General features: G+C 43.1%; 2 protein-coding genes across 2 annotated transcripts in view; one reads left to right on the top strand and one right to left on the bottom strand.

Annotated features, from left to right (window-relative positions):
• lrrc7 (leucine rich repeat containing 7) overlaps positions 1-680 on the bottom strand; it is a 30,132-nt gene extending 29,452 nt beyond the window's left edge. Inside the window, exon 1 of the mRNA XM_053430942.1 lies at positions 492-680. Coding sequence (XP_053286917.1) covers positions 492-680 — 189 coding nt within the window. The remainder of the gene's footprint in view (positions 1-491) is intronic.
• Positions 681-4,098: 3,418 nt separating this feature from the next.
• Positions 4,099-26,411, top strand: part of ccdc17 (coiled-coil domain containing 17) — a 60,789-nt gene continuing 38,476 nt past the window's right edge. Inside the window, exons 1-2 of the mRNA XM_053430802.1 lie at positions 4,099-4,151; positions 4,553-4,685. Coding sequence (XP_053286777.1) covers positions 4,099-4,151; positions 4,553-4,685 — 186 coding nt within the window. The remainder of the gene's footprint in view (positions 4,152-4,552; positions 4,686-26,411) is intronic.

Raw genomic sequence — 26,411 nt, 5'->3', positions numbered from 1 at the left:
CGGCGGGCATTTTGTCTCATTACTGCTCACACGGAGGTTTACTGAAAGTGTTGGATGTTTAATTCACCATAAAATACCCTGTCATGGCCTGAGACCGACCTGTTCTCTCAACCCATGTTGCCTGTCACTAAAGCCTGAGTGACACTAAAGCCTGAGGGGGGGGGGGGGGGGGGCGGACACGAGGGAGAACCTGTGAAAACCTTCAGTCTTCATAAAAACTCAAAAGGTGTTTAGTTTGTCCACTCTGGGCTACTGTAAAAAACATGGCGGCGTCCGTAGAGAGGGGCCGCTCCTGATGTAAATATAAAGTATTTAAATATAAACAGCCCATTCAAAAGCTAAGAAAACAACAATTCATACAATTTATATGAATCATCACTGGGATTAGTTTATATTTAGTTTCTGCCAATAGATCCCTTTCACCTAAATCGTACACCCTGAACCTTTTAAAGGTCAAAGGTTAAACGCGTCATGGTGCGGTGGAGCCTTACCTTGGGTAGTTCCTCGATCTGGTTGGCGTCGAGGTAGAGCTCCTCCAGAGTTCTCTCGAAGCTGAAGATTTCTTTGGGGACCTGCTGCAGGCTGCAGTGAGAGTAGTCCAGCACCGAGATCACTTCCTCCTCGCCGCGGAAACAACGGCACGGCACCAGCCGGCCAATCAGCTTCCGCTTCGTGGTCATTTCCAGACACTGCACTGTGGAGGCGCGAGGGGGAGAGAGAGGATTTCAGAGGGCGTGTAACTCGTCGACATCTTCGTGTGTGTGTGTTTCATTTCGTTTCATTATATCAATGAACAGTGTTGATTTGATCCCTGACAGCTAATAAAGATAATAAACAGTGCGTTTCTGCTTCAGAGATCAGATATGAAACATTCATGGTATTTTCTCTTACATGTCTGGACATGCATTTTTGATAAAGGCCATGTGAGCTGCACTCATTACTGTTAAATGAGATTTTCCCTGCTTCTGATGAGTAACACAGAGGATAGATGAAACAGATGAGGTCTGCTCATCATAGATCTGCTCATCAGCTCTGGGTTGTCTCCTTCACTGCTGGTGTTGAACTCTCGACCTCCACCACCACAGGCTCCACAGGTAAAGAAGAAGTGAGAGGATGAAGGGGAAAAACTACTTTCATTGAAGAAGGCTCATCTTCAAATAATGAATAAAAACTCACTGTGAACGACATCATTTGCTTTGTTGTAATTTTTTGACAGTTTTGGATTTACCTAAACTCTTCATATGGTTTTGCTGCAAAATTCCAGCAATAGCAAAGATCAGAGGTGAGATATAGATGATAATTAACCCTCCAGCCCCCAGCAACTGGCTTATGGACCTTATTCTGTTCATATACTGATTTTTACAATACTTTAATCAAAGCTGTTGGGATGTGTCAAAGTAAAAATTAAATACATTTTTCCTGTGTACTTTATTTTATGTATATTTATTTCAATTTACTTCATATATAAATATCTTTACTGTCTACACTGCATTTTTTTAAATTAAAATTTTGTCATAACTATTTGTACTATTCATGTATTAAACAAAAGTAGACAGCAAATAATGTAGTAGACTGTTGGAGAACAGGCAACACCCTCACTACTCATATGCTCTCACACTCGTCTCTAATAATAATACTTTTACTTTTATTAATATCAAACTTACTATAACTCGAGCAGAAAGTGATACCTTTACTTTGACTTTACATGTTTCACTTTTATCGGTTCTTTTTCTTGAATAAAATGTTATAGTACTGCCTCCATCACTGCTTAGCCATTATTTAAACCAGTTCACATCATAATTTGCTAGCTGCAGGATCATATTAATCTAAAGTAAGAAAAAGTGGCTCATCAACTTACACAATATACTTAAGAACACAGCAGCGTGAGTCTGTTATTTGCGCTTGGGATGCTTCACACTTTCTAAACCAAGAATAAATACGACATTCATTTCTTTTGCAATCACTGTCTCACCCTCTTTATTGTCCTCACTCTTCAGTGGGCTGTTAATTCTCTTTATTACAGTATATGAGCTCTGAGCTGCTTCTTCTCTTGCAGCCGACATTGTTCGGTGCATCTCAACCTCACACATCCTCAAGGCAGGAAGATGAGAGGACCAACACTATTTCAAAATGTCTGAATTTCTGGTTTTTGCTGGCAGGCAGGTGCAAAGCAGGGAAGATGGGTAATACAGCACCAACCAGTAGTTACCCAGCTCACAGCAGGCGGAGACACAACTCTCTCACACACACACACACACACACACACACACACACACACACACACACACACACACACACACACACACACTCTCTCTACAAACAAAAAGCCTGAGCCATATAATTAGACTGAATCCTTTGTAATTCTGCGACAACATCACTCCATTACACGGCTCCATTTAAAGAGCTAGCAGCTGAATGGCATAAGTAGGCTAACCATGGGTATTAAAATCCTTGAGTGAGGATTTATCATTCGCCTTCATCACGTCCAAACACTTACTACAGTTTATCTAGTGACAAATAAAAAACTGTTCTAATGCCTGAGAGGAACCTTTCCCCCGTCCCCACCTCACGCCTCAGTTTGATGTGGACCAGCTGAATCCAGATGTGGTGTGGAGGAGGAGAAATGGGGTGAGGGGACAAAAGGAGGTGAAGACGAGTTAACAGTGGTAGAGAGACAAAGGAAGGGAGGGAGAGGTTATGAAAATGAGGAGGTGCCGAGAGAGGGACACCAGAAGGCTCAGAGATAAGACCTGTAGCCTTATCTGTCTCTACACACACACACACCCACACACACACACACACACACACACAGCTGCACAGTGACACCAGATGAATCTGGGCGATAGACGGACTGATCTTGAGCAATTGAGGGGACACTGTGTTATCTGCTCCAGTTCGTTGCAAAGCCCAGTGAAATCAGATTTAAAATAAAAAAAAGACTGCAGATCCCCCGGGACTGTTTATCTAAATGGGTTGGACCATTAAAATCAATACATCCTTATCCACAGACTCGCTCAGAGCGGGTGTAATGAGGCGAGCTGGGATTTACTGTTTGTCGACAGTGTGTGTGAACCCGGCGGTTTTCACGGTGCTCTCACCTTGGACCGGTGGTTCCTGGCTAACCCCCCTTCGTGTTCAGAAGGTAACACAGGGTTTGTTCAGCTCTGGGGAACAGGGTTGGTTTTAACAGAGAGGATTACACAGATCAGACTAGAATAAAAATAACATTCATAAAGCAACTTTACGCCAGCAGGGTGAACAAAAAAATGTATATATATGGATATATGACAATGTTTTAGGCTAATTCAGGAAAGAAACAGGAAACAATCTAAAGAAAGGAAGAGAGTCAAAATATTTGGGGTAAACTAAAAAAATGTTTAGTCCTGCAGCTACCGCGGGTTCAGATCTGATCCAGTTCAGTGTCCTCCTCCCTGCTGAACCAGGATTCAAACTAGCAACCACCTTCCCTCAGTCTCAAATAAGCATCACAACACTTTATCTGTTTCAAACATCACCTGAGCCGACCCACACACACATTTTTGGTAGAACTGGTTCACTCCTTGCAGTGTACACACTCAAACCTACAAGAAAAACAGAACCACAAAAAGCTCTGCGATCATAATGTGAGACAATAAACGATAATATTCAATCACTGCTCATCTGCACCTCAGGAACTTCAGCTGCTGTGCTGCACTCGGCTCCAGTTCATGCAAACAGTTTCCAGGCCTGAAGCAAAACACAACGAATCTGAGTTTAACAGGTCACGACATCTTTTCCTAAGATGCTAAAGCAGAGAAATGGAAAATATGCACTATGACACCAGAGGTTATATACTAAATTTGCTTTAGGGCATAATAGGTTGACTTACATCTCTGGTATCTGCTTATTTGTTTTATCAAGTAAAAATCTTCTCTCAAATATCTGGTTCTGGTCAGTTCATCCAACCAGCAGAGGGCGCAGTCAGACGACACACCCTGTCAGTCACATGTCAGACGTGGTATTAGTCATATTCTCATTTGCTGAGTAAGAAGCCGCTCTGCATCAGCTTGGCTCCAAAATTACACGACGACCCAAGATGTGAAATTCAGTTTCATGGTTATGTCGTCAGCTAATGGACAGTTTGACATCACGGCCGAGAGCCAGATGAGCCAGTATAATAAACCAGCAGCACCTGGGACGACCCAGTGTCGTGTGGCTGCAGAATAAATGTTCACACTTTACTTCTATGTCACACATGAGCTTAAACCGTTTTTATTTTGCGGTGAACCAACTGTGTCGATAATGAAACCACATATTTCAAGACATCCAAATTGATCCGATATAAAAGCACTTAAAAAGCCAACTCTGGCGGCTAATGATCCTTCGAAATCAATATCATAAATATCAGCACACGCTCTGCTAAATAATAAATACTAATCTGCTTTTATTAGCTAGTCCCTGCCGCAGCTGTTTGCTTGTGCCCTCACACAGTCTATTGATGTAACGGCTCAAATATGCACGGACAGAGGAGACTAAAAATAACTGTGTTTTTTTTTTGTTTTTTTTTGTCAAGCGAGCAGAGAGAGCTGATGTCACCCGTCAGGACGGAGCGAGCAGGGACGGTGACAAAGACTGGGAGCAAACGGGAGGTTGTGTACATGGGCAACGATCAGAGTCACCCTCACACCACAGACACAGAGGAGAGGGTACAGACGGAGGCACAGACGAGGATGAAAAGAGTCTTCACATCGATGGGTTTAATATCAAAACATGTGATGAGGAGACAAAGGACAAAGAAGAGCTGCAAGATGGCTCCCTATTGGAGCCGACCTGCTCTGACGGACCTGGTTCTTTTCTCTTTTCTCACATGATCTTCCAATAGAAGATCATGTGAACAAAGTCAACTTAGCATCAGTGTTACAGAAATATCCAAAGTCTCGAAACATATTATAGCTATAAAAAATAAAAGGTTCAAAGTACTCTTTAGCTCAAGTCACTCTTATTTACGAGGCTAAAATCAAAACTTTCTGTCCTCATACGCTTTTAATACAGATAATGAAAAACTCCACAGCTCCTAAAAGGGGGCTGCAGCTCCCCTACTGGCAAGGGGTGTAACTACGAGGTAAAACAAGATTATTGTTTTAAGAAGTCACGGCGGCATTAAAAAAAAACAACTGGATTTCACTTTTAAAAGCTTCGGTGTATTCTCTGTGTAGCTTCAAGTTTGCTTTCGGTTGTCGTGTGAAATGTTTTTTGCCATTTAACTGATTAAATCCTAAATAAGGAAACAAAGGACAAAGAAGAGCTGCAAGATGGCTGCTGTGATATCAAATACCAGAGTTCAGGCTTTAAATTCATCATCTGCAGCTCATGAAACAAAAGGTCTAACTGTGAAAATATTTGCTTTTAAAGTTCAGCCGCTGCTGCCCCAGTCTCCTGTGGAGCCGAAGCCAAACAAGAGGAAAAGAAACAGGTCGGTCAGAGCAGCTCAGGTCCAATCGGGTGGAACCAGGAAGTGAGCGTGGTTGGCTCTCGCTGCTGCTGCTATGGAAACACCATGACGGAGCAGACTGACTCTGCAGAGCGACACGAGCAGCCTCCTTTAAATCATTGAGCCAAATGAGTTCAACATGAAAGAAGCTCAAAGGAGAGTGGTGAGAAAATGCTGCAAGAGTTACTACTTTAACACACACACACACACACACACTACCAGACACACACGCTGACACACACTGAGCCGCCCACGTCCATATGCACAAGTAACAGCAGTAACAGTAATTGTTGTGTTAATTGGTCCTTGTAGTGACACATACCAAAGGATAATTGCAACTGAAGCGTGTATGTGTCAACACATCTACACGTAGGTTGAGTTTTTTGATAGTATTATGTTTAATATAAGTTAATATAATATAAGTAGACTGATGTAAGGCCTTAGTTTGTAGTGCAACTAGAATATTACTGTATTTTTCATATAACAGGTTAATTTGTTGATCTGTTAAATCAGTACCAGTTAATTTCCAATTTGTAACATTTCTCTTTCGCAGATATTTTACATTTTGTATGAGATCAAATAATATTGAAGCTTTCTTTTATTGGATAATGAATTTGATTTTTGTCCGGTATAAAAGAATAAGCTGCAAATGACTAATAACTATAGAGGAGCTAAAAGTTCAGCGTTTCTCTCAAATGCAGATTAAAAATCATCAGATCGACCGAGGCTCCTTAAACCTGTACTTGTACAGTGCAGTAAAATACCAGAGGTGGGGGAAGTACTCAGATATTGTACTCAAATAAAAGTAATACCACAGTGTAACCACAGTTTTTGTGACTGATCCCAATAGCAGGCGTTCAGGTACACCTGCTGTCATACCAGAGTTTATAGGAGCAAACAACTCATGTGGTTGTTTGAGTTGTGCGACTTGTTGCTTGTTGTATTTTTCTCCTAATTTGAGTTTGTGTGTGTGTTCTTGTATTAATCGTGATGTGGAGACATGAAATAAATCTGTTTCCTCAAAGTGTAAATCGTTTAGGGTCGATGTCAGACGGGTTATAGTTATGATCATGTTAAGAGTGAATCTCAGGGAAATTATAAATCAGTGTGATGTCCTGTGTGTGTGTGTGTGTGTGTGTGTCTCTGTGTGTGTGTGTGTGTGCAGCTCTAGAGGGTGAACTCCCCCGAGGTCCCATCACTTCATGTGTAGCCTTGCCGTCGCCATAGTAACCGCTGCCGGGTGTATTTTTACTCCGTCTCTCTCTCTCTCTCTCTCTCTCTCTCTCTCTCTCTCTCTCTCTCTCGCTGCACTCGTGGGCGATCGCTCTACATTTGGCGACGCTCTACATAGACTCTCTAACACATCAGGCTCCTCTCTCCTGCACCTGAACAGGAGCTGAAGAGCAGCAGCTTCTCCACGTCTCTGCTCGTGTCTCCGTCTCTTCACAGGAGCTGTGGACGCCTGCAGAGCTGCACCCCCGACCTTCTGCACTCGTTCTAATTCAAACAGACGCACACTGACACGCACAAGCACATGTGAGAACAGACACACACATGCTGAGTGCCCCCGCACACAGTAGTACCAATAAGAGAGGGATTTGTTTAGTTTACGGTTACTTGGGGAAGTGAGGGTGTGTGTGTTTGTGTGTGATTGTTTGTGTGTGCGTGTGTGTGTGTGTGTAGTTGGAGGCGGTTATCCAACCATCAGTGTGGAACAGCTTGTTCTCTCTTTTGTTCCATTCATTAAAGAACCACTCACAGCAGTTACCTGCAGCAGCACATGCATGAGGACACACAATTAGATTTGTACGTCTTTTCTTCCGAGCCGGGAACAAACATCATTTCAAAATGAATCCAGGCTCTTACCACACAGCTAGTTTCCAGATATACAGTGATGGCGTCCTGAAGTGACACTCCCCAGCGCCTCTCTGTCATTTGCTTTGGTGGCCGGCCCCAGTGTGTGTTCCATGTGCATTTTAGTGCACGTGAAGCTTGGCCCTCGGTGCATTAATGGAACCAGATGGTTTCAGGTCCGATCTGCAGCGATGTGTCACACACCTGCCCTGCACCTGTCACGGTGCAGTTTGAACCAGGAACACCGCGACTACACAGATTTCTGCACCAAAGGACACAACTTTTACACATTAACTGAGCAAAGTGTCTCACACAGAGTCACTTAAAATTGTTTGTTTTTTTAACTATAAACTAAATTATATGTCTGTTCTTTGATGAAATATATGAATCACATTTATAACCAAAATCTAGAACATTTTCTGGGTTGATCGCCGCCCACTGCTTCAAACTGCCATGGATCTTTTCAGGTCACTGCTTCTGTAGAGTCAGTTATTCAGGTTAGCTCTACATCCTGATATTTAATATACACAAGAGAGTTAACAGCCTCTACTCAAAGGTGGGCGGGCGCCCCGGCCTCCTGCTCTTAAAGTTCAAAAGGCTTCGAACCTGAAACTTTGGAGGTGAAAAGCACTTTTTCTATCACTAAAGGAAGTGTTCTGTTACTTGGAAGTAACTAGAAGTAGGTGTGACTGATAAAGCTTGTTCTGGTCTGAAGAACTAGAGCTAGAGCGACATGTAGAGGTGATGAAAACCTGATATATATATATAAAAACCTTTGATGTGTTGTCAGGAGTGATCCTGCATCCACCAGATTAATCGGAGAAAAATGGTTGTAAGTACAAGTGTCTCCGGGGGAATAATTGAATTGGATAACGGATGTTCAGTTTGACATTCAGGGTGTTTTGCAGCCTCACAGCCAAAAGCATTCTGGGATGCCCTCCAGCCACACGTCTCATTAACAAGGAATAAGGACGTAACGGTTTACCTCACCCGCATGTCTTTGGACCGCTGCAACAATTAGTTAATTAAACAGAAAATAAATTAACGTCCATTTCTTGAAACCGTTTTTAGCTGTCCTGGGAAAACTTCAGACTCTCAATTAGTCAACCTCCTGAAGTGAGGCAACAGGATTCCTGTGATGTGTTGGTTAGAGGTGAAGATCCACTGAAGTGAAGTTATTCCCTCTTATCTCCTGTAAGTGAATCATCTCTGTGTCGGAGCAGTGAAGTGAAAGAGGGATGGGGGGGAAGAATTGAAATTTGCCTGGAGGCTCCTAACAAAAAAAATGTGTTAGTTAATTTATTAGTCGTTGGAAGAAGACATGAATAATTTAGGGGAATAGTATTTTTTTTGTACTTTTGTAGTAAGGTAGTAAGAAAGAGAGACGACATGTTATTCAACTAAATCAGCTTTAGGGGGCGATGTCTAAATGGTTTCTCTAGAAGATCATGTGAACAAAGTCAACTTAGCAAATATCTAAAGTCTCGAAACAAATTATAGCTATAAAAAAATAAAATAAAAGGTTCGAAGTACTCTTCAGCTCAAGTCACGTTTATTTACGCGGCTAAAATCACAACCTTCTGTCCTTATACACTTTTCATTCAGATAGTGAAAAACTCCAAAGCACCTTAAAGGGAGCTGCAGCACCCCTACTGGCAAGGAATGTAATTGATGTAAGTAAGCATGGCGGCATTTAAAAAAAAGCTTCAGTTTATTCTCTGTGTAGCTTCAAGTTTGCTTCCTGTTGTCATGTGAAATGTTGTTGGCCATTTATCTGACTAAATCCTAAATGTTGCTGCTCTGCATGTTAAGGCGGGGGGGGGGGGGGGGGGTAACACTCTCTCTCTCTTTTGTTTAATGAATTCCTCTTGACGTCTCGATAACCATCATAAATCAGACTTGTCCGAGGACCTCGCAGGACTCTAATTAATACGACCGATCATTTCAATTAGAGCAAATGAAATGACCTGTCTCTCACTAACCGACCCGCCTGCCCGTGCTCGCACTGCGCACGTGAGTAACGGACAAGTCGGCTTGTCGCAGTTGTCAGTCGGTGCACGTCCGTGTGGCTGCAGCTTTGATGAGGGGGCCGCCGGGAGGGGGGGGGGGGGGGGGGTTGATGTATTGGAAGAATGCACACGCAAGCTTTTCTAGGATTACCAACCACAGCTTTAATATGACGCCGTTATAAGAAGTTTCTCTCAGCAGCTTGACGGACTTCCAGGGTCCCTGAGGAAGAGGAGCAGCAGAGGAAGGATCTCTCTCTCCAGGAAGGACAGGGTAGAGCAGCATGGAGTAAATTTACATAATGAACAATCAGCAAGACACGATTACACGATGCCCGAGCATCTTCTCATCCGTCATCCTCATGGTTTCATCCTGAAGAGACTCTTGGTGTCACAGACTTTGTATTCCCGACTCGTCCCCCATTCAACATCTTCTCTAAAAGGTTTCACAGCTGTGTGTGAATGGCACGCTCCTTCCACCTTTTGCTACGGAGGACATTACTCACACAATTAAGAGATATCACTGTCAGGAAAAACACAACTAAGGTCATTGTAACAACAGGGCCACTGACCGACAAATCGACCGAACGAACGACAACACACTGAATCATGATCTGGGCGGTTTCACACTCTTGCTCAGGCCGCTTTGCTGCCACCGAGGCTCCAGGTGGCCCGTCTGTAAAACTCAACGACCCGTGCATCACTGACACTAAAAATAACACAACACGACCACAGCAGCCGACAATTCACCTGCACCCCAAAATTGCGGCAAACGGGTCAAACTGTAGTAAAAACCAAACAGAGACGGCAGCCTGTGGAAGAAGAGACGGGAGAATAATGACGCCCTGCACGGGGAAAAGTTTGAGACCGAGCCGCCTTCAGTGAAACCAACAAATAACAGAGTGAGAAAGTGCGACAGACTAATGATGCGTTTTATAAATAGTACGCGAGAGAGACAGAGGAACCAGGCGCCCGACAGAGAGAGAGGCTGTGAGACAGAAACAGCAGCGAGGCATCAGTCAGACGGGAGCAGGGATTTCACTGTGTTTACGCTAAAGTCAATAAAAAAAAGGTCAATTTAAAAATCCCTAATCACACAAACAAATGTATTTTCAGCATTAAGCTAATTAGAGTGTTTTCAACTGCTCATATTTCAGTATTTCCTGCTTTTACTGATAAATCAAATCCCTGTAAATGAAATATCTTTGAGTTTAGACTGAGTGTGAGTTTTCTTAGTTTGGTTGTGGTGACAAACTTAATCACTGGGATTCTTGATTGGATATTATACTGCAAGAATTTTGCAACTTGCCTAATCCAAAAATAATCAATGTGTCCATCCTCTATCGACTGGTCCTCTGAGGGTCACAGGGGTCTCATTAACACCTATGGATTTATGTAGAGTCTCCACATGGGAGGGAGGTGGAGTAACCGTGGAAAACTCAGACATGGGGAGAACATCTCTCCGAACAGAGAGACCCCGACCCAACAGGGATTCAGACGTATATAAGTTACAATACACTGACATGATCCTTTAGAGATGAGAGGTCAGATTGTATATTATCATGTTTTAGAGGAACGGTGTTGTTATCACCAGAGATTCGACTGTTTCAACAAACTTCCCCAGACCGACTTGTTTGGTTTCTCTTCTGAAGGCGTCACTCGTCCAACTGTTCGTCAGAATCCGTGAAGCTCACAGAGAGATGATTGTATTTGAGCCTCACCTCTCTCCTTCTGTCCTCTCTCTCTCTCTCTCTCTCTCTCTCTCTCTCTCTCTCTCTCTCTCTCTCTCTCTCTCTCTCTCTCTCTCTCTCTCTCTCTCTCCTCTGTTTCCAGGTCAATCTTCTTTCTTTTCATTTTTCCTCTCGGTTCTTCCAGGGTTGTGCTCATTGGCCCAATTATGCATCTCCCTTTTTGGTCTTCTCACTTTCTCTCTCTCTCTCTCTCTCGTTCTCTCACTTGTTCTTTACGCTCTTCTCTCCGTCTGTCTCTGTGTTTATCTTTTTCTCTCCTTCCTCCTCCATGCCAACCCCTACCAAGAGACAGAGAGGGAAGCCATCTTAAATCGACAGGAGGTCGATTCTGTGAAAGAGAACGACAGACTCTGTCCTCTGGTGTGATTATGAAAGTAGACAAAGTAAATGTTGACATTTCATATTGTCTCTAGATACAGACCAAATGTCTTAATAACACACTCAGCAGACACAGTAGGTCTTCTTCCAGGTCCTCATGTTAGGGCTGTGCAGGACCCTGAGGTGGAGGTTTGCAGACGGGATGTAAAAACTCGACGAAGAAGAACCTAGACTTTGTTTAGGTTCTTCTTCGTGTGCACACTGTGACTTCAGGTCAGGTTCAAGACAGAAGTATGAATATTACTCGTTTGCATGTTCTTCACGTGTCTGTGTGGGTTTTCTCTTCGGCTTCCTCCCACAGTCCGAAGACAGGTAGATTGGGGCTAGATGTTCGTTAGTCTCTATTTGTCGGCTGTAACCCCCAAACTGGAGGAGAGACTCCAGAGGATCAGAAGGATCAAACAACATCTGAGATCTCTCTGCCCAACCATCAGGCTCCCTGGGCGTAGAATTAGGTTTAGGTTAGGGTTAGGCCTTTAGTTGTGATGGTTAGGTTTAGGGGCTAGGGAATGCATTATGTCAATGAGTGTCCTCACAACTATAGAGAGACATGTATGCGTGTGTGTGTGTGTGTGTGTGTGTGTGTGTGTGTCTGGTTCCCTCTCCTTCTGGCTCTGTGCGTTGGACGAGCTGCTTGGATACCAGCATGTCAAGGTGACCTTAAATAAATAACTAAATAACACAAAAATAGACACACAAGCAAACATACAGGCATACACACACCAACACACACACACAGACCCACACACACACCTACTATCACAGCGTCATGTGTTTCAGCTTCACACCGTTGACCTAGAAGCGTAGAACTATTCATAGATCAAACTAAGAACAGGTCAACACATGTTATTAAAAGTTTTGGGTTAATTTGATTCAACACTTTGGCTGAATGTGAACTCTCTGTCCTGAAGCTGCAACTGGGATGCACCAGTTCATGCTCAGCAGCGCAGTGGGATCCTGTGGCCTTTGTCTTTTAAAATGTAAAGAAACCATCAAGAGGATAGAGGGAACATCCCTCTTCGGTAAAACTGCTCACAACTCACATGTGCAACCTGTGGTAACAACTTGTTTGCAGGTTTTGCTTCTATTTAATACATTTCTTTTCTTTTTTGGCCTCTTGAAGAGAAGTGGAATAACCTGTTATCGTGTTATCAGACAAATCCAACAGATGAAGCATCATCCCCTCAGCTGTTCTTGCATATGTCCGATTGTTGGTTGGTTTGTTTCCAGCAGGATTGTACAAAACCTACTGAATGGATTTCCATGAACATTTGAGGAAGGATGGGATATAGCTATGAGAATGAATCCACTCAATTTTCCAGGAATTATATTTATCACTTTCTTTAAAAAATTGAAAGGCTGATGGGTCTTGACGGATGTATGAGCTCTACTGAGTGATATTCTATTGTAAAGGCATATTTCTGGCCACCTGATGGTCCCCCTCCTTTTTAGTGGCGGAGCCGTAACTGGACAGTTGCTGCGATTTTTATCAAAGTGTGTTTACTTTTTTTTCCCACTCTTGGTCTCTGATGCTGATAAATCCAGTGACAGAGAATCAGAACAGAGGAGTAAAGCTGAGACCTGAGGGGGGAGCAGCCCTAAATTACACATGTGATCGCTGGTGACAATATTACTACGTGAAGTATTTGTTCCTATGTCTTATTCTTATCATATTAATTTATCATTGTGTATTTTATTCTATTTCTGTATGCATTGCGATGCATTTGGCCATTCCCCTTAAATACAGCCGTAATTTAAAAACTTGTCCATCTTCTTACACTGTATATTTTTGCATTATTCTTATTCCTACAATGTCTTAAAGTTTTTCATACACTTTTGCTGGTATGCAACAAGCATCAGGGGTCGAAATTGAGGAAATCTAAATGAGACGACCTTTTATTTTACACACTAATCGTCTTGAAAACAAATGTGGACATGATAACATTTCTTATATTCAATACCTGGATGTTCACCCAAAGTTTACTGCTGAGCCTTTGACCAACCTAGTCAAGATTTAATCTAATACAAACGTTACTCTGCCTTGAAAGAAAGGGTTAACTTGGGAGTTATTTCCTGAGATGTGTTATTTCCTCCCAATATGTGACAAACCATCCAGTTCTCCCACATCCCGACGTGATGAATACAGATCACACGGAGCCCTGGAAGTGAGAGAACGTTTCACCTTCACCTGGAAATCTGTGTGTGTGCACACTGCGAGACCTGCTGCTCTCTGGAACAACCTCTCTACCTCTCTGTCATCCCCTTCTCTCCTTCTCTTTCACTCTGGCCGGGAGTCAATCTCTCTTTTTTACCGCCAGCTGATAGCTGAGCATGACTGTCTGGATCTCTATTCATGCGTTCGCTCCATCCATCACCTGCTGCTGCTTCTGTCGCTGCTCCAGCCTCACGTCTGTTCTTCTTCCTCCTCGCTCGAAAGGGAAAATAGATAAAATGCTGTGGCTTTGCATCTGTGCAGTGAAAAATGTCAGCTTTCAGCCAATTCCCTCATCCTGAGAGCGATCACCACGGGGTGACTGTTTTGCATGATGTCATTTCAACACAAATGCACCATGTCTGTTGCAGGAATCGAACCTGTGTCCTCCCAGTTGCAGCGCAGTTTACTTTTCACTATTCCACTTCCACGTTTGCAGGGTTTGCAAAATGTTTTCCTCACTCCGCACGACAGCCCCCCCTCCCCCCCCATTTGCATAAACACCCTTTAGTAAGTTTTATCCCCGAAGCTTTTTTCCTTAACAGTCCATGAAATTTGCTCTGTGAGCAGTTGCTATGGTAACTGGGGGACTCAATTGCTCAAAATTACCATAAAACACTAATTAAAAAAAGCTCAGGCTAAGAGCAGCATTTTGACAAGCTTCACACAACACGGAGGAACCAGTCCCCCAGGTGAGGGGAATGGACTGGGAATGGGACTCATTTCAACACCCACTTTGTTGTGTTACTACTCCACAGAGTGAGAAACTATAACGTGTAGCATCTGTTTAATTGTATTTCTAAGAGTCACACTGCTCTGTTCATTAAGGCCAAGCATCTACATGATCTTATAATTACAGGTCAAACGTTATCACTTGCCTGTGTGCTGAGAAATGCATTGTTGTGAAATTAATAGTTTTTAAAGGTGAAGTTTGAATTTTTGACAGTTCCTTGTGTCATGGAAATTATTGAATCTAACTGTGATCCCTGAAATGTAACAGATCCTCCTGTGCTGACGGCTATGCTCAAAGTTCAGTTGGATTGACCTGATGAAACATCATTATATAAATTCCACTTAATGTTTGCATCTGCCTGATATCAGGAAATGTTAGTTACCTTGAGCCTAAATGCCCTTTTGACTATTTGATGTTTTGCTGAATGTCTATACACTCAGGAGATAGGGGGGCATCTACCCCTTGGCTTACAAAGTCTGACCACTGGACACGTCCTGCCTGCATGATATCGAAGGATGACGTGAACCCTTGAGCTGTGCATAAAGCTGGCACATCTCCTGTCACCCATTGTCAGAATCTTGATACCTGCAGTGGTGTTGGAGATTCTGTCCCGCTTGGCCAAGTGTTTGCTCAGTAACTCTGTCTGTGTTCAAATCTATTCTCTGTAAATTGTTTGTTGACCATTAATTAAATACTTCAAGATCATTGAATTGATCACTGAGTCTGATGGTTTATTTCCTCACCAGGTAATTACATACAAAATTCCCATGACACCTTGTTCCTCTTGATTTCAGGACAATAGACGCAACACCAAAAAAAAATTGCCATTTCATGAACTTTGAAAAAATCCAAACACATCAAATCCTTTCTACGGTTTCTCTTCATGCATCAAACAGAAACATACAGGAGAAGGTAACATCTGATCTGCAGCCTCTGAAATGTAAACGCTGCTTCTATCTCCATCAGCCACTACACAGGGGTCACACAGCGACGCTGGTGAGGGGGGGGGGGGGGGGGGGGGGGCAGACGCCATCGGTGTGTGTGGAGTGACTGTTCACAACAGTGCATGGGTGCTGGGGATTCTCATCCATCTATTATCTATACACTTATCCTATCGAGGGTCACCTGGGGAGCTGGGGCCAATCACAGCTGACATCTTTACAGTGTGTGTTGCACCATCTGCTTTTCACCCACTTGTGTCTTCCACTGTATTCATTCTGTTACACTGTCCATAACTGCTATTTTTCTATTACTTTGTGGTTATATCGCCCCTATATTGTTTTTATTTCCCTATGTTTTTATTACATGTTTAATTATTTAGTCATTTCTTTAATCATGCTTCTAATATGCTCTTCCCTTTGTTGCTGTAACACCACAGATTTCCCCACAGAGGGACAAACGTAGGAGTACACTATGTTTTCAACAAATACAAGTTTCCAAAATTTAAGCTGTTTATGATGCAAACCTACTTGCCATGTGAAATCCTGCAAAATTTAAAGGCAAAGCACAATGAGCCTACACAAGGGAAATAAATGTTAAGGGAGGACCTTTAATGTCTCACCTCTCAGTTGTGTCCCCCCCACTGATATATGTGCTGGATTAACCTGACTGGTACAGTTGAGCTCAGATTAATCAACAGACAAATCCAGTAAGTATAATCATGTGGGTCACACTTCTGCACTGGAGGTACAAGTACGTGCAACCTCACTTCCCCTGCATGTAAATCCTATTATTGCACCTCAGAGGGAAAGCTCAGGGTATTGAAGACTAAGAGATGAGGCATCTGATCTTCACACCACCACATGAGCACCATCAGTGTCTCTCAGCAGCAGCAGACACCTTCCCTGTCTGGACTCGGGGAGACAGGAGGCGATCAGTCAGAGCGAGGAGGCAGCGCGGTGACAAACGCCGACGGGGGAGGCCCGCTAGTCACGACACAGAGCCGCTCTGCAGAAAGCTTCCACACGATGCCACCGCCGCAGCCACGTGGGCATCACAAGGAATAATCAGGGCCGGTCAGTCAAGGGTGAGACGCCTCACTCCCACGTACCTGGGCACCATCGAAACTTCACCGTCACGAATCACAGCTCTGCAGATCACTCATTGTTAGAGAAGAGCACTCTTTCATACTTTCACTAATGAGGTGCAAGTGGTTGTTGCAGCAGGAACATTAAACTTGAACTCTGAGGCTTCACACTTTGCAAACATTGTTGTGTACAAAGATTAAATATACGTCATTTCCACCGTGGGGCTGCACAAACTCACCCACCACCCTGATTCTCTAAAACCAGACTCCTTCTCTGAGGGTTGGAGTTTTAACAATGTGCAATTTATATTAGATTCTAGTTTGGTCCTGTGAGGTTAGGATGAGAGTCACAGGGATGTAAAGGGACATATTCAATTGATCAAATAAACGAGGACAATAAACTACAGCTTCCCATCTTCTTCATTCCATACTGTGACTAGTGCAGAGGTGAAATGTTTATCATTGTACAAACTAGTACGGTGCTGGTTCTAAACATCTGTGTTTGGATTGGTCCTTTTACTGGGCCTGATGCTCTGATTTCTTAAAACTGTCAAAGTGACCTTCAGGAAGTAGAACTGCTTCTATACAAAGATCTGTCCTGCTGCTTATTCAAATCCAGTGAAGCTTGAGAACCTGACCTGGAGAAGCTGTTGTCGCTGATTGTGAACATGACTCATCAATGTCACTCACATTGATGAGTCCCTGCTGCTGCTACAGAGAGCAGGTCACCTGTTGAGTTAAAGTTTATTTATATTTTGAATGAATCACGTGTAAATTTGCAACAAATTCAACACTTCGCAGCCTCTGGTTTTTCTGTTATATTAGATAGATGAATAAAATGGTAGTTTACAAGTTAAAACACAAACAATCCCATAAACTTAGCTAATATCAGGATTTTTTTATACCACTTGATCCAAACTTGAGCTTTAGGACTCGTCCGATGGATCCAAAGATGAATATGAGGTGTTGTGAGATGATCATTGGGATAAGAAATCTGAAAAAAGTATGTTTGTACACTACAAAAGTTTTGAGAGGAAACTGGGAAGGGGGTTGTAGATAAAACCCAAATTATTGTTCAGGATGCATGATGTTAAAAACCTCTAGAGTGGCTGGAGACATCAACATACAGTAGATGCACCCGTCAACAGGCTCCATTGAATTGCTTACATCTGCATGTTTAAGAACAAGCTGCCGTTCTACAGCTGCCATACAGGCAGTCCTATGGACACCTATAGAGCCCGGAGGACCTGTGGGAGCTGGCCCACATAAACCCATACACTGCACACATGGAGAGACACGGTCAACGGAGGGAGAAGATAAGACAGAGTCGGACGTGTTTGTCTTCCTGTAGCTCTGAAGACCCTCAGTCACATTACACACTGCAGCCTCTAACCTGAGCCTGATGGTAAACTGGAAACCAACAGACCATCACAACCACCCCAGTTCTCTGTATATTCACGAAGCGGTCCAGTGCCCACTTGTGTGACATGTTTCCAATAACGGCCACAGTGCTTGAGTGCATGTTAAGAGAGAGAGAGAGAGAGAGAGAGAGAGAGAGAGAGAGAGCGATAGAGAGAGAGAGAGAGAGAGAGAGAGAGAGAGAGAGGGTTGATCAGAGCTCAGCGGGACAGAGCTCAGCTCCACTGACACTTACACCTGGACTGAAGTGGAACTTGGGTAGTTGTTGGATGAATTGTGTTCATATACGATGATTTCTGTTTTGTTGTGTAGTCTATTAGTGTCATGAGGACGTGCTGTTTGTATGAAAGCTTGGCAAGTGACAAATATGTTGGTAATATACAAACCAGTAAGATGTGCACAGCTAATGGTTTGGACGGATTGTTTTTTGTTGCCCAAAACATCTGATCTTGAAACTGAAGTGACTGCAACACTATTCTTTTTTATGGTTATGTCTAAGTGGGTGTGGATGTGGTTATAGTTAGGAAAAGATTGTGGTCTGCTTTAATAAAAGAAGGAGAAACATGTTTATTTACATTCACAAAAATGTAAGTTAAGATCTTTCCATAAACCTGGTGTTTATAAGTTATTTCCAAAAAGTTAATAACTGCTAATATAGCCTCTGACCATAATCCACCAATAACAAAAATGGACTCATTAACATGTTCTCCTTCCTCTGTCACCAATTCCACAAATGTGAAAATACGTTAATCTCTCTCTTTCTGTTACGTACAGTTGAAGGTGAGAAGAGTTCATAGTTTTACATTCAGAGTTTTGACTCCAGGTACTTTTAATGGACTGCTATAGAAATACAGACCATAAGTTTAAGGAGTAGTCTTCACACTGCAGAAAGATCCTCGCCAACATTATCTATTACCTTGGCCCTCACTAAGATTCAGCTCTCACACACACACACACACACACACACACACAGACACACACACACACACACACACACACTGACACACTCACACATACCGAGATTAGGAAAGTGATCGAAGAAAAAGATTTTCTATGGTTGACAGGAGGAAGTTCATGGTCAGCAATCCTCTCACACACTCATACACATGCATGGTTGACCACTAGAGTGTAGAGTGACATGGCATACTGCTCACACACACAAACAGACACACACACACACACACACACACACAAACACACACACACACACATACCGAGATTAGGAAAGTGATCGAAGAAAAAGATTTTCTATGGTTGACAGGAGGAAGTTCATGATCAGCAATCCTCTCACACACTCATACACATGCATGGTTGACCACTAGAGACTGAGAGTGACACGGCATACTGCTCACACACACACACAAACAGACACACACACACACACCACACACACACACAATCTGGCAGATCTGCCGGCTCTCCTTGGTCACGTGCACTGGAGTGGTCTATTAACATTCCCTACACATCGGTGCCTACAGTGAGCCGGAGGATGTTGCTCCAATGTAAAGAAAAACGCTGTCAAACTAAATCACCAAACCACATCTCATCCATGACATGAAACCATGAATGGACCAAACCATTCAACACATTCAACTAAAACAGTCCACTGAGAGAAAAGAAGATTTTTCCAGAAGACATTTTGACTTGTCACAGACCAAACACCACTACTGAGGTGATGACTCTTTTTAAGAGGAATTCAAAGAAGAGTGAAGTGAACTGGGACAGGGCCATTGGAAAGGGGGCCTATAAAAACTGGAGAACCTAAACATAAGATGCTTTCAGACCTGCAATGAATTCTGGATGATCTCCTGAAATTATCCAGAGGGGCTGTTTGTGAATGTGAATGTCAGAAGCTCTTGATAATGTCTGAATGAACCTTGTGTGCAAATACAGCAGGATGAAGTTTGGAGAAGTAAGCGTGTTGAAGAACATACAATACGTGCTAAACAGTATAAAACAAAAATAATACAATTAAAAGAGTCACGTCAACTAGAAGACAACTAGATTCAAGAGCTCTTGTTGACGCCGGTGTGATGTGCTGTAAACAAAACCATGTGACCTCTTCAGTGGTCTTTAGACGTGAAGCCCCGCCTCCTGCGTGCTACACAGATGTCTGTGTTGTTGTGAACGCATCTTGAGTGAGCTTTAGAAAACCTGATGACTAGAGAGAGAGAGAGAGAGAGAGAGAGGAAGGGACGGTGGCAGAGAGAGAGATCAACACCCTGCAAATCAGGGAAACACATGCAAACAGAAAAACAAACGTGCAAATTGATAAAACAACTTGACGACACATGAGCTGCTAAAAGTCACAACACATGCAAATACAGATAACGTGCTGCAAGTAGCGAGAACGACACAGGGAATGTTTCCAGGAACCCAAAAAGGTGATGAACCTGGAGGTAGTGAAGTCTGCTGCTCATCAGTGGTGATGGAGCTTCACAAAGTGTTGAACTACAGCTGGCTTCTTCACTTCTTAACTGCAAACTGATGAGGTTGTGTTCATGCTTTGGCACGTGCTCCTCGTTGCTCCTGGACGGCTGAGCGGAGACAGACCGAGCAGGACGGGAAGCAGATGCTGTCGACTCAGAGAGATTAGTCTGCTGCGCTCAACTTCTCACGCCCAATCGTTCATTGTTTCCTTTCACTCCTCTGTTCCGCCCTCTGAGGATTTCTCTGTTGACTTGAGCCAGAAGAGGAAACTGACTCTGGTCACATGTTCCTCGCGATCACACGTGTCTGTTTTTTAAATTTTCCGCTTTACCTCCATCCTATCCGTGTCCTTTCATGGATCTAGGTTGTGGTTATTGTTGCGCTGCCGTGTTGTGGCTCTTCTACACATTATTATGAGACTCAATAGGTTTGAATTACCTCCATGTTAAATGTTGTGAGACTGAAAGGGATGAAGGGATTCTTTAAAGACTGTAACAGAGACCGGAGGGCGTCTCTTTGTCTCCCTCTCGTTCGCATTTACACATCTCGATGTACTCGAGCGTGATGAAGGGCTCCGGCCAGAGGAGGCCCGGGCTCTGGTCCCATTAAGAGGAGACTGGGTCGCCCACGGCAGCACGTGGACCAACCAGCACGGGATGCAGACAGACCCGCCTCCTCCTCATCCTCCCATTTCCTGGGAGACTCTCATACTTGACATCCCCTCCTGAGGAATTGCTGGGACAGTGTGGACAGGAAAAGCCAACAATATGGTATTTGATCATCCATTAACAAAAAATGTTGAGGTTCTCGGGGGCACTTGAGCCAATCCCAGCTCACATTGGGCAAGAGGAGGGGGACACTGGTTAGGTCGCCAGTGAATTGCAGGGGTGGCATCCAGAGACAAATAACCATTAACCCTCATTAACCCTGTTTGTGGACTGTGGGAGGAGAATGGAGCACACAGGGAAAACCTGCACAGCCAGATATCATCTTAAATTCAATCAAGTTCCAAAGGATTGCACAAACTCATAGATATCCGTTTCATAAATATATATGGTGGATTTTTCTTTCCATCAAGAACCATGAATTATTCCCTGAAAACTGTAAACATGTTGAAAGCTCAGTTACAAACCAATGCACAGGAATAAAAAGAGAATCTCTGTAGCAGAGGCATCAAAACACAACATACACACAAACACACACAAGTTTAGTCCTTTGCGTTAACTTCCATTCATTGTGGATCGTCCATAACCAAACCTTACCCCTAATTTTAACCATGACCAGTCCAGGGCTCACCATAACTTCACTACCTTCTTACCCTCAACCTTCACCAGGAGCTCAGATATCAGCTTTTACCTAATGAGGACTAAGCTTGGGTCCCCATGAGGTATGCTGGTCCTGACAAGATCAATGTTTACGCTGGATCAGGTCCTGAAGAGGCGACAAAAACAAGTACACACACACAGACACACACCAACCAAGCCGATTCAGCAGAAACTCAGGGTCACACCATATGACACCAGGACAAGTGTGAAACACTCAACTACACACCCTGAGTCCACTGTGTAGTGTGAAGCACCTTGCTACAGTCCTGCCAGGTTCTCCAACAACTGCACTGGTCCCTGTGGTTCTTTCTCTAAAGTGATAATCTGTTCATTATCACAAGTACAAGTACAAGTTCAACTAGAAGGACTTGGTCACACACACCCAGCTGCTCCTCGTGTTTCCTACGTGAAGCAGCAGTGAGGTGAACATACAGTATGAAGCCTGAAGAGCTGCATTAGTCCAAACTTGGCTCATCAGCAATAAAACCCTTCCTCTGTCCCCGTCAGTGTCAGATCATCCTCCTCATCCTCATCATCGTGTTCCTGCTGCTGTCACAAGGCATGAACTTAATGAATTTATTTATATTTATAGAAAGAGAAAAATATGACAGAAGCTCCGAGACACAAGAAAGATTCAGCCGGAGCCACAGCTGTGGATCCTGAGGCCGGAGGACTCACTTCACACTGCTGCGACGGGCATTCTGCACTTCAGGGTTTGATGTTGTCAGTTCATGAGCACAAAGGAAGTGAGTTTCCACAAAGACAGTCACAAAGACAAAAGGAGAAAGACGCAGGCTTCTCAAAAGACTCAAATTCTATCTGTCGCTTGTTTTTCTGGCTGGTTCAAATTGATAAGCTCTTGAGTTAATAGGTAAACCAGAGAAATGGCTGCAACTAGTGATCGATTCAGGTCTGTTGATTTATTTACTTTTCAAATCAAAAGACATTTCGATAAAACAATGTCAGAAAATCATCATCGAGTGAAGTCCTGTCTCAGTTTAGCTAAAAAAACTAAAACATTTACGAAAACCTATGAAAAATCCAAACTAAGTGTGTAATTTTAGTTTTAAAATATTGTATCAGTCTAATTATTACCTTGATTGATATTTTAACGTTTGGCCATTCAATTATTAGAAAACAGTCATCAAAGGCAGATTCCAGAGCCCAACGTGAGGTCAGCAAGTGTATAATTAAATTCAAACAATCCAATATCCCATAATATATTCAGGAATTTCTCAGGTGAGGATCAATCAAGTAGCATCTATCTCTCCATCCATCTATCTCTCATCCACCTATCTCTCTATCCATCCATCCCTCTATCGCTTCATCCCCCTATCTCTCCATCCATCTACCTCTCTAGCCAACTATCCCTCCATCCATCCATCCCTCCATCCCTCCATCTCTCCATCCATCTATCTCTCTATCCATCTATCCCTCTATCCATCCATCTCTCCATTCATCTATCTCTCTATCAATCTATCCCTACATCCATCCATCCCTCCATCTCTCCATCGATCTATCTCTCTATCCATCTATCCCTACATCCATCCATCCCTCCATCTCTCCATCCATCTATCGCTCTATCCATCTATCCCTACATCCATCCATCCCTCCAACCCTCCATCCCTCCATCTCTCCATCCATCTATCTCTCTATCCATCTATCCCTACATCCATCCATCCCTCCAACCTTCCATCCCTCCGTCCCTCCATCCATCTATCTCTCTATCCATCTATCCCTACATCCATCCATCCCTCCAACCCTCCATCCCTCCATCCCTCCATCCCTCCATCTCTCCATCCATCTATCTCTCTATCCATCTATCCCTACATCCATCCATCCCTCCAACCTTCCATCCCTCCGTCCCTCCATCCATCTATCTCTCTATCCATCTATCCCTACATCCATCCATCCCTCCAACCCTCCATCCCTCCATCTCTCCATCCATCTATCTCTCTATCCATCTATCAATCCATCCCTCCATACCTCTATCTCTCCATCCATCCATCCATCTATCCCATTTACAAATATGTAGGGTCAAAACATTTGAGGTTTTTGGATGATAAATAATATTTGCCCTACTATGAAAGTAATGATGTCATTTATTTCCGTCTTCCTTTTTGCCCGTCTATAATAATCTGTCCCTGCACAGGATGTCATGTTCCTGCCAGCACACAAGCAACCAAACTGTGACTCAGTCTGCTGAATAGAAAATATGAAATCCTTTTCAATGACCCTCAAAGGCGAAAATCTCAATAAAGATCAATATCTCTCCGAGCCGTGTCTCGTGTTCCTGTTGCACTGCACAGGTCCAACACTCTGAGATCCACGGCCAAAAGGAATTATGTCACCCTCGAGAGAACAATGTGCATGATGAAACCATGGCAACACTGTCACCGGGACCGGAGGAGGGACACGACCGACGCTCCCGCGTGAATCTGTACTCGCAGCGAAGAAGAAGAAGAAGAAGAAAAAAAGAATTTAAATCACATTAAAGCCGTTGAATGAACAAAATGGACGAGATAAATGTATCCGCTGAGAGGATCATGAAGCCAGTGTGAACCTAAAGCACAGAACGTGCTGTGACGGAGAGGATAACGTTTCTGTCTGATCCTCCCTCATCTTCCTCCTTCTCCTCCTCCCTCCTCTTCTCTCTGATCTTCCTGCAAACGCTCCTTACATTGATATGTTTTGAGAACATTTACAATATGTGTATTTCATGCTTGAATGTCAGCACTTTACTTTCGAAAATATGACAAAAAGTCCCCTGAAACTATAATATCCATAACCAATGTACATGCTGATTATTAACTTGAATCATTTAAACTCTGAGAGCAGTGAAAACTCATCCTCAAAAAATATCCCAGAGCTCAAACAGATGTTTCAGTTTCTTTCACTTTTCCCCACAAAGCCATAAAATGAGAGTCACAGCAGCTGCAGACATCATCATCATCCTCGATAACAGCTCAATTCATCTGCCTCCTCGTAACACACACACTGCAGATGTACTGGTATCTCTGCTCCCAGTGGGTCTCTTTCCCTGGGCCCGTCACCATGACGATGGGAGCCAGTTCTATGGATGCAGTCACTAGGCAACCAGCAGCATCAGCACCACCACCAGCAGCAGCAGCAGCAGCAGCAGCATCCTGTCAGAGCTGTAGTGGAGCCCGAGCCAACCTTCCTCATCTATGTGAGTTGGTTCTTTGAAGAGGAGCAATGTTAATGCATTTATCGTGTTTTGGATCTGAAGTCTCTTACGCTACACGCAACGCTGCGGCGGCTTAATTTAGACTGACAGTCCGGCGCTCACATGACTCAGTGCGTCTGTGGTGCGAGGGAAACGGAGAAATGTGAGGGTAGAAAGAAAAACAGACCATGACAGGACTGTTTGTTTAAAGACTCTGTGGAACAATATTTGGGTGTAAATCAGTTTGCCTGCGTCTCTGCTAAAAAGGGAACCGCCAGACAAATGAATCACCAACAGATCAGCAATGAGTAACTGTGAATTCCTCCATTACAGCCGCAGATCCCAGTTCGTTTCATCTTCAGTTCATCTGCTGGTTATTTAAGTGCAAATAAAATGGCACAAATAAACTGGAAAATTATAGTAAAAGTTCCCCTCAAGCCCTAAAATCATAAAAAAAAAAATAGAAAATCTGAAAACTTGCAGATTAATTTTCTTCCAATCAACCAACCAATTATTGGCCAATCAAACTCTTAACAGCTAGAGCAGCTTCCTAAAGAAACTTTTACAAAAGGACTCAATTACAAGATAAAATCCTCCTCCAAAGTAAAGGCAGCTTATATGATATATTATAATCAGAACGTACCTAAAAATCAAAGGTTGACGTCTTCGCCAAATGACAAAATTCATACTTTAGGAAACATATTGTATATATAGCAATAATAATACTGAGACACTAATGTATGAGATGTTCTAGTTGGTCGATGTGGAGCTGATTTTAAAGATTGGAGCAGTTTAATCCCCATAAACTGTGTAATATAATGTTTCAATCAGCTGGACGATAATTTTTAACGAGTGAAATTGTGAAAAATAACTACATTTCTAAAACTAAAAACGGCAAAGCTGCAAAATAACAACTGGAACCACAGCAGTTAACAAATGATCAAATGTATCATAAAATGGAAATACTAAAGTAAAACACAAGTAGTTCAGAGAGTACAGGTATATCACCACTGCCACTGTGTTTACCAGGTAATTAAATACTTTTTCTAAGCTAAGTCTCTAATGACACTCTAATCTCCAAAAAGTGAGTCTGCCATGTCTGTAAGACGACAAAAGACACGATGGGGAAGGACACATCTTCAAAATGAGACAGATCCATCCACAGTTACATGTTTTGTGTATAAGCAACGACTTCTGAGACCAAACAAAGACCAACACTGAAGTCACATAATGGCCTCTTAGCAAAATGATACAAAATAAGGCTGTTTATGAGGACTGCAGAGCGCGGCTGAAAGGGAAAATGTATTAATAGAGCCCATCTTAGCAGCAACACTCACTGAGAGGCTTTGAAATACGTTGCATTGAAGATTGTAATTAAATATTCCCTTTGATTAGAAGAAGCCCTTTTATGCAGGGTGCTTTATGGCCCTCTGCAAGTCAGGGAGACACATCCTGAAACCCAGTGCACGCTCAGCGAGAGGGACTGGACATGCAATTATGGCACATAACCGGGGGAGGAATTATGATCCAGAAGAATAAAACAGAAAAGAAACACCAGATGGAGCCTGTAACGGCTGCAATAAACCATTTAGCCGGATGGTTAACAAGGCTTTTGGTGGT

This window comes from Pleuronectes platessa, chromosome 9 (assembly GCF_947347685.1).
Source record: "Pleuronectes platessa chromosome 9, fPlePla1.1, whole genome shotgun sequence".
Taxonomy (NCBI): domain Eukaryota; kingdom Metazoa; phylum Chordata; class Actinopteri; order Pleuronectiformes; family Pleuronectidae; genus Pleuronectes; species Pleuronectes platessa.
The sequence above is the reverse complement of the archived record's forward strand: the minus strand, read 5'-3'. Positions and strand labels throughout refer to the sequence as shown.